At 35.3% G+C, this 16,988-nt stretch overlaps 1 protein-coding gene across 1 annotated transcript; it reads right to left on the minus strand.

Annotated features, from left to right (window-relative positions):
• Positions 1-9,008: 9,008 nt before the first annotated feature.
• Positions 9,009-13,878, minus strand: MS3_00005298 (uncharacterized protein). The gene is made up of 8 exons (XM_051213330.1): positions 13,663-13,878; positions 13,544-13,626; positions 13,352-13,507; positions 13,062-13,316; positions 12,899-13,023; positions 11,311-11,387; positions 11,180-11,268; positions 9,009-10,602 (listed from the first exon to the last, which is right to left on the minus strand). Exons 1-8 carry the CDS (start codon positions 13,715-13,717, stop codon positions 10,414-10,416), a joined length of 1,029 nt encoding a protein of 342 aa, XP_051069300.1. The 5' UTR covers positions 13,718-13,878; the 3' UTR covers positions 9,009-10,413.
• Between the last annotated feature and the right edge of the window lie 3,110 nt (positions 13,879-16,988).

The raw sequence follows: 16,988 nt of genomic DNA on the forward strand, positions 1-16,988 counted from the left end.
GTCTCTATCTTGTTACTACTGCGGTTCTTTCTGTATATGCTTGCTGTTCCATTTCCCAAGTGATTATTGTTTAATGTTTAATACTATTAGTATTAGTCTTTTGTAAACAGTTTACAGGCTATATATATATATTGGCTATATCAATTCGTTGTATTACGAATGACCACTACTAACTTGTTGAGATGTACTTGTCACTTTGATCAGTCTTCATGAGGAAGTTTGTATGAAGCGTTAGATAATTGATTTATTTTCTTATCTAGATAAAATGGACAAATAACTTTGGAATATTTTGAAGTTGTTGTCAGCAAATATACGTGAAATAACAGCACATTCTTTGGCAGATTTTCCTTTTTGGTTATCCTTTAGACAAACGGTAGATAATCACGTTGGGAATAATGCACACAGTGTATCATGAATGGGAAGAAGTAGCAACTGAATAAGTAGTAAACATTAGGGTTTGAGGATAAATACTCAGGCAACCATCTTGTGGAGAGAAGCACTTTCCTACCTGTAAAATTCGTATCCACATAACTTGTTTTGCCCCAGAATATCGTTCGCCTTTTCCCAAATATAGTGTCAGATCCAGTCTATCGAGAAATATGTGTAATAAAAGACAATTGTATGAACGAACAATGTTCTCAATAATTTCTCATCAGATTCTACAATTATAAATCCAGATTAATAATCCATGAAATTGACCAGATTTAACGGAAAATACATCATTCGGAAATTGTAATATGTGAATCAGGAATTGTTTTTTATAAATAAATTAATTAAAAACTTCGCCAATAAAAGACAGCGTAGAGAATGCCCAACGGTAAATAAAAAGCCTCTATATATACGCTTACAATTCAGAGGCGACGTGCCGAGTGAAATGTTAAGACTTAAGTTAAGTAGATCAATTCAAAGGACTTTTAACGCAGCTAAACTACAACTAGTATTCTCCACACGACCAATAATCACTCCGAGGTTGAAAGATAAATTACCTAGTCTAGCCACCTCCTTCTGTACCTATCAATTCAACTACTCCTGTGGATCAAGTTATGTTGGCAGATGTTGTAGGAACTTGAACATTCGGGCTCGTGAGCACCTACCCGTGTGATTAAGCAAAGGTGTTGTCTAAACTGTTAACAGCTCCATCTTAGACCATTTAATTCAAACAGGACATACAGCCAACATGGAGCAATGTTTTGCAATAGTCTATCGTGTCAACAGCAGTCTACCTAATTCCGTCAGACTGCGAATCCTACAGACGGCTGAAGCAATTGCTATTCGGATCAAAAAGCCAGAGCTTTGTATCCAAAAGAAGTATGTTCAGCCACTACTTTTACCCTGGCCAACTAGCTTATAATCAATCTTATAATGTGGTGACGTAATCTGACTAATGTTCATTTTATGTCCCAAACTTATTATTATTATTATTATTACTACTCCTATTATTACTATTATTGTCTTTACACTTGATAACCTTTTTTGAGGAATTTATTCAATATCCACCCCTAAATCTACTACATTTGACCCAATTATTTTACATATTACGTAATTTCCGATTTGTAATCACAATATTCTCTCTCTCTTACCCCATGTTGATCATATTTATTCTGATAATTTATCTCACAATTTCATTTCACTTATAAACTGATTCAAGTTAACACTTCATATTAGTCATCCCAACATTAACGATTTTATTTTATATAACAAACAATTCCTGATTTACATATTACAATTTCCAAATGATGATGTATTTTGCCTTAAATCTGGCCAATTTTATGGATTATTATTCTGGATTTATAATTGTAGAACCTGATGAGAAATTATTAAAAAGAATATTCTTCGTTCATACAATTGTGTTTTAAATATGTGTATATTTCTGGAAAAATTCGCATTTCCATTATCTGATAAAGAAAATTTGCTGCCATGCTGTCACCACTAGAAAGCTAAACTGGTGAAATTTATGTATAGGAAAACACCAGTTCAGTAGAAGCACACTTTCAAGGTCGTACCGTCTTAGTAAATTAAAAATCTTGGTTATCGAATGCTTGTTTACTTTGAGAACGATGTATTAATAACGGATTTACGTGATAAATGGGTTGCTGCGTAGATTTGCTTTTTGCCAATAAACTCAGTAAACATATTGAAGGATTGTAATGATATGATAAGAACTGATTTGTTTTATATTCGTTCAAATTTGAATGAGATAAATGCGCTACTGACGAAAGTGATGATAAAGCATTGGAGTGGCTTTAGTACAGCATGTGTGACAAATAAGTTTTTATCCATTAGTTTTAGAGTAATAGTTGTTTTAACAGATGTTCGTCATTCAGTGGAGGGTTAGCGATGGCAATCTTTTCCCCTTATACATGTTCATAAGGTAAACTACTACAAAGTTGAATGAATAAGTTTCTTAACTGCATCTACTTCAATTTCTAGACAAAAAAAAACTAAATGAACTTTGATAAGTTTATGAATCATGTAGAAAATGGATATGTATATGAGTTTCACTTGTAATCTGTTAATATTCCGTCAAAAACTATTCATTTTTATCATCTGCTTGGTTAAAAAGACTAGATTTTAGTAGTTATTAGTCCATGTACGTTAGTTTTATCATAAAATTTATACCATTCAAGAAGTGGATTATTATTCATTGAACTCAATCTATGTGGCAGTGATTTTACAAGAAAGTCTCAATATCAATTAGATGCCGAGGTTAAGTGTTACGTAAATCAGATAAGTAGTTATGTTCTTTTATGTAATGATTACCTGGCAAATTCCTGATTGCAGGACAATTGCTTAGTCAACTATTCTATTAGTTGGTTGAAATTACAGTCGACCATGCACAAAAGAATCCGAAACAGAAATTGGATATTGGTTTGTTTCTATGAGAGAAATTTATTTAACAATTAATCAGTCAGGAACAAAAGAATATAGTGGACAATCAGTGAGTTTGAACAATAACTGTCAATGGATAATCAAACTCATTAGAGAAATAGAACGGCTGACGGTAGAGCTATTCGACTGATCATATGATAGTAAAATATGGCATTTAAAGATACTTAATACGGAATATCTACCTGTAAATCAAGTTGCTCGTCATTTTATTTACACAAATATCTCCAAATGTGATCAGCATGGAACTCGAGATCACTTTGAAATTTATTAGTTTATTATTTGTGTACAAATCACATGAAGAAAAACAATTTGTATATTTATTGATTATTATAATCACTATTTTTCGAAATTGCTAATTAAAGTTTAATGTAAAACGAACGAGATATATGAATATTCAAGTAAATCTTACGATTTATTTATTTTATCTGGTAACTTAATATTTAGTATTTTATACATGAATCTATATTATCAACTTTTTCGTAATCTTGAATCCCACTAATCTTTTATATATATTCTTCAACTACGATATTGATTCCTAGTAGATTATACTCGACCTAATCAAGTATTATTCATCATAAAATTTATTTTAAAGAGGGAAGAAGAACAGGTTCATAACTGATTCTGAAGATTTAATATAAGATTGATTGTTAATTAAGCAAAGCATTTATGGATATCAATTACTTATCAACTGAAGCTTCTGCTTTGATATGGTGGCTGGATTTATCAATCATGAATTAATAAAACATTCGTTCTTTTAAATTGTATCATACCAAGGAAGTCAGTTTAATAGAGATGGGAGTAAAATCATCAAAACTCAAGGTTTGGATGCGGAATCATTCTTTACGAACAGGATTGTTACAACTACTTCAGTTTCTTTTTCAGGTCCCTCGAGAAGTTTTCTTATCATGATGTAGACAAGTAGGACATGTCTACTACCCACAAAACCCTGACAGTATTCGGGTTTATCTTATCCACAACAAAACTTTCATTCTTCATAATATTTAAACTATCCCGATTATCAAGCCTTATTCGATTATTCAACTTCGTTTCATATGCAATCTGCGTTAAATTTCCGACCAAGTTAAAAGAAAACTAAGAACGCCCAAGATATGATACTGGTCCATGAAGTTATTGACCGTTGATCTGAGCCATACTAGTACGTCCTGGTTACCTGGTTAGAGTCCCACGATGATCATTAGCACATGTTGGAGCCTTTGGGTGACAACTGTCAGAACTGGTCACAACAGTTCAAATTCATTCACTTATTTTACTCTAGATCCCATTTCCCAATATCCCTTCATACATAACTTGTCATTGTCTTTTTGAACTATTTTAAATGTCTAGTCTTTCCCATTATCCTTTATACTTAGTTGATTCGATCCCTCGGAATACAGTGGACAGCTCAGAATCAGTTAGATGATTTGGACTTCGCAGATGACCTAGCCCTCCTATCGCATACACATGAACAAATGCAGATAAAGACAGCCAGTGTAGCAGCAGTCCCTACATCAGTAGGCCTCAACATACACATACACAAGGAGAAAACCAAGGTCCTCAAATTCAACACGGAGAACAACAATCCAATCACTCTTGATGGCAAAACTCTGGAAGATGTAGAACCCTTCACATACCTGGGAAGCATCATCGATGAACAAGGAGGTTCAGATGCAGACGTAAAGGCAAGGATTGGCACAGAAAAGGCCACATTCCTACAATTGAAGAACATATAGAACTCAAAACAACTTTCAACCAATATCAAAGTCAGAATCATCAATACAAACGTCAAGGCAGTCAGTTCTACTGTACGGAGCTGAAACTTGGAGAACTACAACAACCATCATCAAGAAGATACAAGTATTTATAAATAGCTGTCTACGCAGGATACTCAACATCAGCAACAGCCTTCTCTGGGAGAGAACAAACCAGCTTCCAGATGATGAAGAAATTAGGAAAAGACGATGGAAATGGATAGGACATACACTACGCAAATCGTCAAACTGCATCACGAGGCAAGCCCTAACTTGGAATCCTGGAGGGAAGCGGAAAAGAGGAAGACCAAGAACACATTACGTCGGGAAATAGAAGCAGATGTGAAAAAGATGAATAACAACTGGAAGGAGCTGGTAAGGATTGCCCAGGACGGGGTTGGATGGCAAATGCTGGTGAGCGGCTTATGTTCCTTCACGAGGAGTAACAGGCGTAAGTAAGTAAGTAAGTAAGATTCGATCCCTGCAGTATTATTCTTGCTACTTCATCTCTTTGTGTTTTGATATTGCAGCTTATGCCAACCAGTAGTGTGCAAGGCTCTACATTGATTATAACTGACTGACCCTGAAATCTAGTCCCAATAAAGTATATTGCACTTTCGGAATCAACATACATAATTCTAGCATGTTCATTTACCCAAACTTATCTACATAGTTTGGAGGACAAGGGTGCTCCACTTTTCATGATTCTGGAAACCTATGGCACAAATATGATATCAGTTTGTTAATCGTGCGGCAAATATACGGCACAGAAATCTATTCTGTACTAATCTGATTAGAAAAATGGCACATTGGGATTAAAGGACATTCATAAGCCACTGGTATTCGAAATTAAATTTCACTGTTCGTATATGGTGCACCAACCGAGTATAGTTAGGCGTAAGGTACTGGATTAAAAGGTCCAGCCAATCAGTGGAGTTTTGTACTTTCGAATGAGTTGGTTAGAACGTGCTTCACGCATGTCTAGCCACTGCCTTTGCTGATTTGAAATGCTAGTTATTGGATTAAAATAAAGAGACGGTAGATCAAAACATGACGAAAAACTTATGAACTCATCGACCGTCAGTCTAGAACCCCCTTAATAGTCGTACAGTATGGTTATTAGTGTTTGGTGACAACTCGGTCACAGTTGCTTTTATTCCATATTCTTTAACATTTTATTCCTCGATTTTATTTATTTATTCTAAACTGGTTGATGACGTTCTCTCGAAATAATCAAACAATAATTTAAAGGGGTTTTGTCACTATGCTAGTTATGTGGAGTAATTATTGAAAAACTAGTCTTCTGTGTAAGTTATGCTATGCTTGGTGATAAACCCTGCAGTCGGAAATAAAAGGACATTAACTTCGTGCCAGCTACATAGTTTTTAAGTTTATTTTCACGCATTCTCTGCGAAGTTTACTTGTTGAAGTGATGAAATGTTACGTTTTAAATTTTCTCTTCATTCCTCCTTATCACTAAAATAAAATGTCAAAAAAAAGCTTTTTTTTAATATCGTATAATTTCAACAGCATGAAGGGAGTTCAAGAAATAAATATTCTAAATGATCATTCCTCTATGTACGATTGCACCTAGCATGCCGATTGGAAATTTTTACTATCTGTCGGCGCTTTAATTGGGTTGGTTGATTCAGAGAGTTCATCTGCTAGGGTTGGGAAATCCTGATTCAAAACTACCGGTGCACATGGGCTCCAGAGGGAGCGAACGATTTATGAGTCTGTTTTTGGTTATTGGTTACCATGGCATAGTATCTCTTAACTTTAATCTAATACCCTGTTTATCAGGCCTCTAGGTCAAAGCGTCGAAGAGAAACCTCCTAAGAAAACTATTTGCCTAAGTTTTTACACCCGAAGAGTGTCCCTGACTTTTCTCAAATATGGTAACCAAAATTATGAAGAAATTAATATTCTTGCTCCTCTTCCTCTATCACTGAAAGTATAATTAATATTCAAATAATCCAACTGTTTCGTTCTACTTTGTTTCATTCCGTTTTCTTCCCACTGTTTTATTTTATTTTCAACTCTTTCATTAGCACCTCCACTTCGAAATGGCTTTCCCATCTAAGTGATCTCAAGTCGATGACTGGCTGAAGTTTCAAATGTTTCCATCAGATATGAAATCTGAACCAGCTTTCCTAAAATCACACGGTGCATTTTCAGTGGCCGTCATCAACGTTTATGCAGTGACCCAGAACTTTCAACAGATAGGTTTAGCTACGTTCGTGGAAAGTAATGACATTGACGTTAGCTATATATACGAGACCCTTACTTAAAACTTTAATGAAGTACCACAAATTTGTTCGTTATCTTTCGATTTGAAAACTTGTTTCATGTCCATTCATCCGGTGAATATGTGGCATCTTCACCCAATTCGGCTGGCATATGTGGCATCAATCTATAGGACTCTCATTAACAGTCATTTATTCGCCATCAGATTAGGAAGTCCCATTAATGTGAGAAATTGGATTGGGGAACGATGTCTTTTCAAAACCCTCCCATATGCCCTGAAAGATTATAGTCTGAGTGGAATCGAGGATGAGTTCTACTAACAACCAAATTATCTTGTTAAGAAATCTCATTCAACAAACCTTGTAGTGTTGGCCGAATGTGTGGTTTTGTGTACAGAGTTGTTGGGGTGGCCAATTGGGATTAGTCGGTCAAACGTCCGATAGCGGTGACCGTCTTGTGGAAGCATGTGCATATCACAACTTGTTCCTGTTTAGCACCAAATTCCTGCAGTTTTCACAAATATGCTACCTAGCGCCTTCTCTCTGCAACTGAACCTACACCAAGACTGGTCTCTTTGAAACCAGATACCCCTGGACTAGTTGTGTACAAAAATAATGCTTCTTTTAGGGCAACTATCTAGACCTTGATCATCTTAGGTTTTAGTGTCTATAAATTCGTCTTAAACAGGTAGGTATAAATCCCCTGAAACTTTCGTCACAACCAAATACCACATTGAGTTAGGTTCAAGGATAACTATCAACCCACCGAAAAGTTTAGATGAATACTAGCTGCATTTGTATAACGTCGTGGAAATGTTGAGTAACATCGCTTACAAGCGCTGAGTTTCTACAAGATGTTTTCAACTCCATGAGGTACGTCGGTCTATTCCATCCAACTTTGAGCTTGATGACAAATGCAGATTCTTACTTAAGGGAATCGTGCTAAGTTCGCATAGTGACGTAGAAGTCTGGTGGTTGGAGCGTTCTGACGAATTCAAAGTTGCTTCCTTTAACTGATGTAAGCTGTTTCAACTCATCTGTGTCATTGGTAGCAAGAAGATTAGCGATTGAAACAATCTACGGAGCTGATGAGACGCCATTAGATAACATCAAACTATCTCCTGGAAGGTGAATAGAGTTCTCCGAAGGTATTTCAGTTGAGTGACGACCCATTCAACGAGGCGGAGGTACACGGGGAATGTTAACGCTAGGAGCCCAAGTCACTAGGATCAGAGGACATACTACCGGACTGTTCAGGAATGGTGGCGAACTTCTGGTAAGGGAGCTGAATGGGTTGTTTAGACAGTTTTGAGTAGTGTTTCATCACTGTTAAACGAAGCGACTATGATACCTACATTTGAAAAGAACCTATATCATCTATTCGACAACTATGGATGGAAAAGTCCACTCCTGGGTGAATATAAACTATAGGGTCCCGTCATAACTCGCGAGGAACAGGATGGTTTTCGTTCAGGTTGTGAATGCGTTGATCATATTCCCACCTTTTACTGAATGTTAGAGGACCACCGTACCTATTGCAAGCCAACAGTATTCATAATTCTTGACCTCAGGGCCCCTTTCGATTAGTTGGATAGGACTGTTCTCGTCTAGTGAAGTGTCCTAGAAGTTCGTTAACACCTTGAAGGCTCTGCATCTAAGTACCTAAAGAAGAATGGAGGTACACAACCACCTCTTCCCATCGTCCCACTTGAGCAATAAGGATAGGCAGAACTGATCACTTTCACCATTCCTCTTCAACTCTGCCATGACATTCTGGAAAAAGCTCTGGTAGTATGTAGTGGTGGTGTGGGCCCGTTACCTATACGAAGACACTGATCTTGAGCATGGGGATGATAATGTCTCGCTATGCAATGATATTGAAGTTATCCAAATCGTACTTAAGTATTTGGCAATCAGTTTCCATAGGTATGACATGTACTTTGGAACTTCTAGATAAAAAGCACTTCAACAAGGCTGGTAGGAGCGTGTGTACACTGACTCTTGATGGTGAGCAGTTAGAAGTCGAAAACTATTGTATTTGGGTAGTTTTGTGTGCTGATGGTAGCGTAACTGATTAAGTTAATTTGCGTATAGTAAAAGTTAGAGTGGCCTATGCCATTTCGGAGTCATTATGATGTTAGTCCGGCTGTAAAAGACCAGGTCTACGACGCGTTTGTGAGAGCAGTTTTGGTTCAAGCTCTTAAAACCCGGCCTCCCCAAGTTGATTGTTTGGTAACTTTCTGTTTGATGACTGTTGTCTCCAAAGGAGTGCAGATAACTAGTGAGAATACCACTGGTAATCTTGGAGTCCAATCGTTTGTATTAGGGCTAAGTGGCAATAATTCAGTTGGTCCCCACCATGAAATACCGGCCTCGCTGGCTTTGGCACGTGCTAAGAATTTTTTCACAGCGAGATCTACATTTTGGTTTCTTTGCCGACTCTGAACCTACACAGAAATAGATAAGTGTTGAATATATGACATGGAGGAGCGGTATGAAAGAAGCCAACTGCTGGTTTATCACGATTCCTATGTTCGGATCTTAGAGGTAGTATAGCCATTGACTTAAAAAGTTATCAGGCATGGCTCACAACAAAAGTCAATGACGGGCGTTCTGTAGTTTCATTTTAAATTCCTGGTAAAAGCCAAAGGAACTTCCTTAACTGAAAAAAGTGCTTTTTATTTGTATTTTTCGAACTGACTAGTCTCCCCTATTATAATTTGTTTTTTTCATTTATTTATTCGACAATGCTTCCTCGCCTCTCCCCATCTCCCAAAAACTCATTTTCTTATTTGTGTGGAGCATATTTATTTTGTTACCTACTTGTATCAGTAGTTAAGTCAATATAAAAACAGAGTTATCGTGTATCAACGTAATTTCCAACATGGTTGTAAGTTAATAATAATACAGTTAAAGTCGATAAGAACTTTATGACCGCCGTTCAAATTAGGTTCTATATATGAATTCTTCACCGTCGAAATTTATCATCGTAGTGTATTGTAAGAGAATACATTTTCTACCTGGAATTCAAATTTACACATTATTAAGGCACGCCGTTTGTAAAATAATTTTATGTTATGTAAGCTATATAACTTTGTCAGAGAGAAATCATTGTCGCGCTTATATAACTACTCTTCCACGATGAGCCTTAGAATTATTTCAGAGATACTACTAGACATCTATTTTACCAATTTTCAGGCCTTTTCTCTTATTTCTTTATTAAGGTTTGCTGAAAATGATTTTCGGAAATATTTCAAGTCATTGAATTAATTACAACTTTGTGAATCTGATGATATTTCTGAAACTTATTTAAAAGAATTCCTAGGTTATCACACCTACATTGTCAAGGCAAACAACCAAAATAATATATATTTTCAGAAATTAATTATGCAGTTACTAAAGGACACTGGGTGAGAACAAAGATGGGAAACCTGATATTCAAGTAAATAAGGAAAAAATAAACGGTCTAAACACGTCTGAAGAAAAAAAACAAAATAAATAACATATGTCCTGATAGAAAGTAATTACACTTATACAGTTTTAACAGAAAATATTCTACTCGGTAACGCGCGAGCTGAAAAACTCTTGAAGTATTCTGAAGCGTATTTCACTACCTCATCTGGTTTATGAAGTAATAATGATTTAATAAAGTCAGAAATCATATCATGTATCTCTGGGTGATCGCGCAGATATAAAAGATATTGAGCTTTGATTTCATCCTAAAAAACGAAAAAAACGAATCTACATCAATGATGACGGAAGGAAAAAGCAATTTGTGGACTTTTTGCATTAATATGTAATGAAATTTAGAGAACAGATGTAAATGATGGAAATTTAGATTTCTCAGTTCTGACTTCATACTATTCGGTCATAAGCAATATCACTTATAATGATACTGAACCAGAAATCCTTATGTCGTGCTCAATTAACTCGAATGTCGTTATCTTTATAATATATGAGAGACTTATTTACCCGCAAAACACTACTAAACGTTATTGTCCTTTCGTTTTAGAATTAATCAAAAACTATATTTCATGCATTTAGAAATTTGTTTCCCAACAACTGGATATTGATTTCAAGCTGACTCCACTTACTTTAGTCTTGACAAAAACTTATTGAATCTTATTTCCTCTCGATTAGCTGGGTTTGCCAATTTTCAAACTTTTCGCTGTAAATTTGATTTCATTTAATTCGAATGTGCATCTTTGGAGCATACTTACAATGAGAAAGTACTTCTAACTACAAACTTAACAAAGGTTTACGAAATTCAAAGTTAATGTTAGCAATAAATTTTACCTTTCGGTCTAAAAAACGCGAATAAAGTTCCAGATCATCTTCCCAATTTAAGGAAACCTTTGTGACGACTGGTTTAGGCAAATACATTTCTAAATTAAAGGACATTTAAAGGAAATAACTGGAAAACAAACCTTTTTTGAACAATTCAGGTATGGCGTTCGCCTTTATGGTGATCGGAGAGCCAACTTGTATTCTTAGTATCATATGGCTGAAACAATTTTTTAGAAAACTTTTCACTACTTCTACTTTAAAAATGACAAGATTATAGGGAGATCGCTATTTTAATTGACTTAAATTTCAAAGAATATGTAAAGACGATTGATTAGATATGATTCCAATCACTAAACGGATGTATGGCTACGTATTGAGTACAGTAAATGTATATAAGCATACACATGAAACCTCATTTTCTTAGACTAGCGCTACTAATGTAGGTAGTGATTTTTCAAAGTAGTCTAATCGTGACGAAAACCTAACTAGCCAATAGATTCCACTTACCTATTCAAAATATAGTAGTTTATATTGATATCACTAATCTTTTCTGAACTAATGAGGCTTAGACATAAAGTATTTGAGTATTCCGTATTTTACCTGACCATCTACTAATGGGTTTGATTTCAAAATGTGTACGAAGTAGCTGAAACATACAGTTAACATTACAATACGCACACTATGATTACATCTAATCATAAACTATTACGCATAAATATACAAAAGCACATATCACCTACCAGTTAAATACTAAACGCTGAACTAACTGATAGACAGTACTTGATTGACTGGGTGCACTATAAATTAGTGACAATTATTTAACTTAGCATGGTGATTTATGAAGGGTCACTAAACATATTTATGATTACACTCACTGTAATGTACACGGTTACAATTTATTTATTTGAACACATACATGTTGGTACAAGGGGGCATCAAAAATATATGCGCCACACAAAACAATGAAAATGGGGACAGAAAAAGAAGTTAAGGTGTGTTTATGAGAAAAAATGCTCTCACACGGCCACGCGTATACAGCCTCTGCCAGGGAAGTCCTACTCACTGCCTTCTCGTGGCGGTGTTGTTAACGAAATTGAGAGGACGAAAAGCGAATGTCCGACGCCTTAACCATGCCGATGAACACGGTGAGTCCACCTACGGGGGGATGGAAAACCCTGATTCCAAACCAATGGCGCACATGGGCTCCAGTATCCTGCGGGGACAAATGGCGTATGAACCAATCGTTGGTCACCGGTTACCATGAGATCGCATCTCCTCATGATGCTCCACTGCCTTGTGGGTCAGACCTTTAGTTCAAAGGCTCGGGGTGTGGCCCCTTTAGAAAACCACCTGCTCCTGTTTGCGTACCCGGTCAGTATCACAGCCCACACACAAATAAAATTAAATAACTATATTCACTGAAAATACCATTCACCCTTCGGTCACAAATAAATTGGGCGTTTAATAAATATACGTGAATATAGTCACATATGGATGTGGTGTGTCTTTTGTAACCTTTACCTGTGTCTTTAAAGCAATGTTGCGTCTCCTACAAACTATTAAAATCTATAATACACCAGTTTAGTGTAGTAGCTCACACTTTTTATATGTTTTAATGCAAATATAAGAACGTAGGTCGTTTAATTGCGTGACTTGCCAGCTTATCAAGGAAAGACACTTGAAAACAACAAAGTAAAAAGCTTTAAAATAAGGTTAAAATACTCTTACCCGTCCTGCATAAAGTAAGTTTGCCAGGATGACGGAAGGGCTTTTTGAGAATGCACAGTCCTCTGGATTCCTCTCAATGATATTTCACTATTTCCGATGGATACGTTTCTTTCTCCAAGATCAATCTGTTTATTGTTGGAAAATGTTTTTGAAAAAAACCCACATAGGACACCGTGGCTAGATTATAATCTGTATCTAAACCAATAACCTCGAAAGGAACAGAAAAAGCAGATTTAACCAAAATTCGCTGAAAAATCAAATCCGAACCCTCGGCAATTAACCCTAATACATTAGATTGGGCTAAGTTTTTCTTTGTTGAAAACTTAATTTCTCCATTCACTGATTCAGTACAACCGATTTCATACACATTCTCAACAAGTTCGATGGTAGACTTTCTTTCCACAACACTTCCGTTCATCTAGAACATATCTTTGGAAAAAATTTTCAACATACCACAATGGTTTCTAATTTTGTTTGGGAAATTGTCTCAAGAGAGGAAGTTATATTTGCTTCAAGTGTCGTAGTGCTATGTATTTCCCCTAGCATGGTTCTAATTGACGTTTTCACAAGGAGCCCTTTCATATCTAGATCCTTATTCGTAACTCGACACTAACGTTGAAACTGGAGTTGGTGGATATTTATTACCTCATATGACCCTACAACTTTGTTATTATTTGAATAACATATGAGAACGTCATCAAACACAACAGTTTCCAACTTTTCGGCCTCTTTCGAAGTAGAATAATTGGTAATCTAATAGCTACCCAAATTATGTAGAAACTGCTGGGCTGTAACATTCATGCAAGCACCACACTCCATTCTTCTTTATATAACTTCAAATAAGCCAAATAAACATTGACGACCAGATCCATCGAATTAATGTGAACAAACAAATACTAGACACATACTACTGTTTCGTTCCTATCTGAATAAGAAGTAGAAAATTTTCTATCAACACTTCAAACCATCGCTTGTAGAATATTCAAAGCACGTTTTGCGTCGGAGCTTTTAATACTATCTGGCCTTAACGGAAAACCGAAAAATAAAGATAATAATTTATGGGACGGCCAAACCGTCAAGCCAGAGGTTTTCGTGCACATCTTACATATTGTCGCGGATAAAAATCACCTAGTGAATAAGCCTTGATTACTATCATCTTGGAATGCACTTCGTGGGAATAAGTTCTGAGTCAATTCATTCCGCGTTCCTTCTCAGTAACTCAGTATTTTTCATACGTTTCCTTTGTGACAATTTATATCAAATATACCGACAATGCATCTCAGCATGCCTAAGAACCATCTCTTGAAATTCAAAGAGAGAAATAATAAAATAATCCATTCTTTGTTAATGTCTGAAAAATTTGGACGCAAAATAATAAGCTGTCAGCGTAATATTATTAGACAGATAGATTAAATATCTATTTTCATAAACCTAAAAATGTTTGGGATCATAGGTCACTAAGGGTCACTGAGCGCAAGTTAGAAATAATAAGGTTAGATAAAGTTTTAAATATCCACTAAACTAATTATTTTTCAAGATTTTTCAAGCCACAGAGCACTACTTTCTAGTACATCATCGTGGTAGTTGAATGTTAACAGATAAAAACATTTGACCTTATGAGCTCATCCCCGAGACTTTTTCCTGATTTCTTAGACAGTTAAGTGTCTTATTGTTCCTCGTCATGTAAGAAGATTTCTCCCGGAAAATTATTTTTTGAAGTGAATCAGACATGATATGGTTAGCAGAAAATGGCATAAAAATTTATTTAACAAGTTTAACCGGATGACACTAGTATGTCAAGTGATTATTATGTATTAGTGGATCATATCTGGCATATATGCACACGTGATGTGCAGTGAGACTTCTAATCTGACTAGTTTGCTCACTAGAAGCGTTCCGCGGAAGGTTGAAATGTGATTTGATGGGCAGGTTTAACTGAGATAGTCAGCGTCAATGTCATATTCTTATAAAAATGTCTATTTCGCGGAATTGAAGAACACTTCACTTACGTCTTTCTAGTTACTGAGAAATATAAGTGAGTGAGTGTGAACATTTAGAAAGGACTAATCAGGATTTTAAGTCGCTAAAATTGCCACAAATTTCTATAGACGCTTCAAGATGATGAGATTATAAAGTTGTAATAAATATATTGCTAATAATCATAAATTATCTCCGATAACAATAGGTCGTATGAACTTAACGTTTAAAGTATTAATAAGCGTATGAAAATGTAATAATATTATTAATGCATTTCTGATATGCTTCCACCAAAATATCGCATGTTTTCGGTTTCTTAAAAGATTTACTTCACAATAATATCCAAGTTAAACAACTTTCAGAGTGTATTATTTGAGGTCTATAACAATTACCTGATACATAAAAATGGGATGGACGTCTGGAAAGGGTCAATACAAGAATTACAGTATCATAAGTTTCGATATAAGACCTGACAACATCATTGACTATTTACATATTTGGTTCGAAATAAGGTGACATGACATTATTGTAGTAATTATATATAATAAGTTATTATTTATTAGCATTCAGAATGTGCTGTCTATTGAATGGTAGTTCGACCGTAACTCTGCCTGCTTTCTTTAGCCACGAATAGTAGACAAAAGACTGATACTAATCGTTTTTACGCTTTGCGAAAGCCTTATTAAATACCCTACATCGGTTCTAATATAAAACCCATGCCAATTAGCCTAAAGGATCAAAGTTGAAATGTAACATTCGATGCCTATTAAAACAATACGGTAATGTTACATTAGGCAAACCATACAGTCTGCTAAGTAAAAAATAATGTAAATACTAGTGTTGTTTCAGTGATATGACAACCGTAGTTTTAAAACGTAATATGTATTTTTTTTTAGAGAGCATCGAAAGTGTGTACAATAAAACAAACCGTGGATGTAGTGTTATTTGATTTGTAACAAAGTCTTAGTAGAGACTACTTCATTATTTAAGACAACATACCAACACAAACATTTCGTGCAATAAAACAGTTCAGGTTTCATCACACAATTGTTTCAACAATGTTCATAATATTTTCACTGACTCCATAAAGTGTCGGATATTGATTTCTCGTCAAAAATTATGCGCCGATGTTTTCGTAAATATGAACTAGAATAAGAATAAACAGTTATATATGTTTTGCAAACAGAATCCAAAATAAATCATGGTTGTAGCCTACACAAACAGTTATAAAAGTGAATATATGAAAGAAGGAATTTGCAGTTGATAGAAACTTAGACGTAAGTGAAGCATATTTTGAGTAAGAGAGCATATGTAAACAATTGTGTAGGTGGTACCAAGTTAGTAGCCGATCATCATCTTCAGATGAACCCAGTATGACATTTTGATAAAACAATGAATCTAAGTATTCGGATGAAAATATATGTATTTATGTAGTAAGATAAAAAACAGTTGGTAATGGAATATGCATTAGATCAGAAACATCTAAGAGTAGTGTGATAATATATTTGTAACCAATCATTTACATGGCATTCTTACCGGTATGGTCAGAAGTATGCAACAACGGTTTACATCTGATTTGCAAGACCACTGATTTGTCAAGAAATATTTATAACAGAAACTGCATAAGAATTTACTAACTTTGTATTTGTATGATATATCCGTCTATTAACTTTGTAGATGTTGTAAAGTGACAATTGAAATCCGCTTAGTATAATCTCCGACCCTGAACTTCGCATACGTTACGTCTGTATTTAAGATATGTAAGACGATCCATGACTGTACACTGCAAACGTGCTGCTAGAAGAAAGAGAAAGAACTGTGAGTTGTTTGATATAAAAACCGAACAGTTTCTTATCGTTTTCAGTTGGACTGACAAAACATGACAAATGACAAGACAAAACGTGTACCACATGTTGTCAAAGGAATCTGTTGTAGTTAAAATGTCTTCAAGCAAAAGTGCTGCAGTAAATATATAACAAAATGGGATGCGTTTGAATAATGGCTTCCAATTCGATGTAGGAGGCGAGGATGCTTGTTGGGTTCCAAAACGTAATAAAAGAACGTTGTGTTTAAAAACGCTAATAAATTTAAAATTCATCACTAATTATTTTCT

Source organism: Schistosoma haematobium, chromosome 3, assembly GCF_000699445.3.
Source record: "Schistosoma haematobium chromosome 3, whole genome shotgun sequence".
NCBI lineage: Eukaryota > Metazoa > Platyhelminthes > Trematoda > Strigeidida > Schistosomatidae > Schistosoma > Schistosoma haematobium.

Coding starts and splice junctions, on each gene's coding strand:
- MS3_00005298 (XM_051213330.1), bottom strand. CDS start 13,717: ATGGAGTGTGGTGCTTGCATGAATGTTACAGCCCAGCAGTTTCTACAT. Junction 11,269..11,310: donor ACCTGAATTGTTCAAAAAAG/GTTTGTTTTCCA, acceptor CCTTTAATTTAG/AAATGTATTTGCCTAAACCA. Junction 10,603..11,179: donor CGCGTTTTTTAGACCGAAAG/GTAAAATTTATT, acceptor TTCGTTTTTTAG/GATGAAATCAAAGCTCAATA.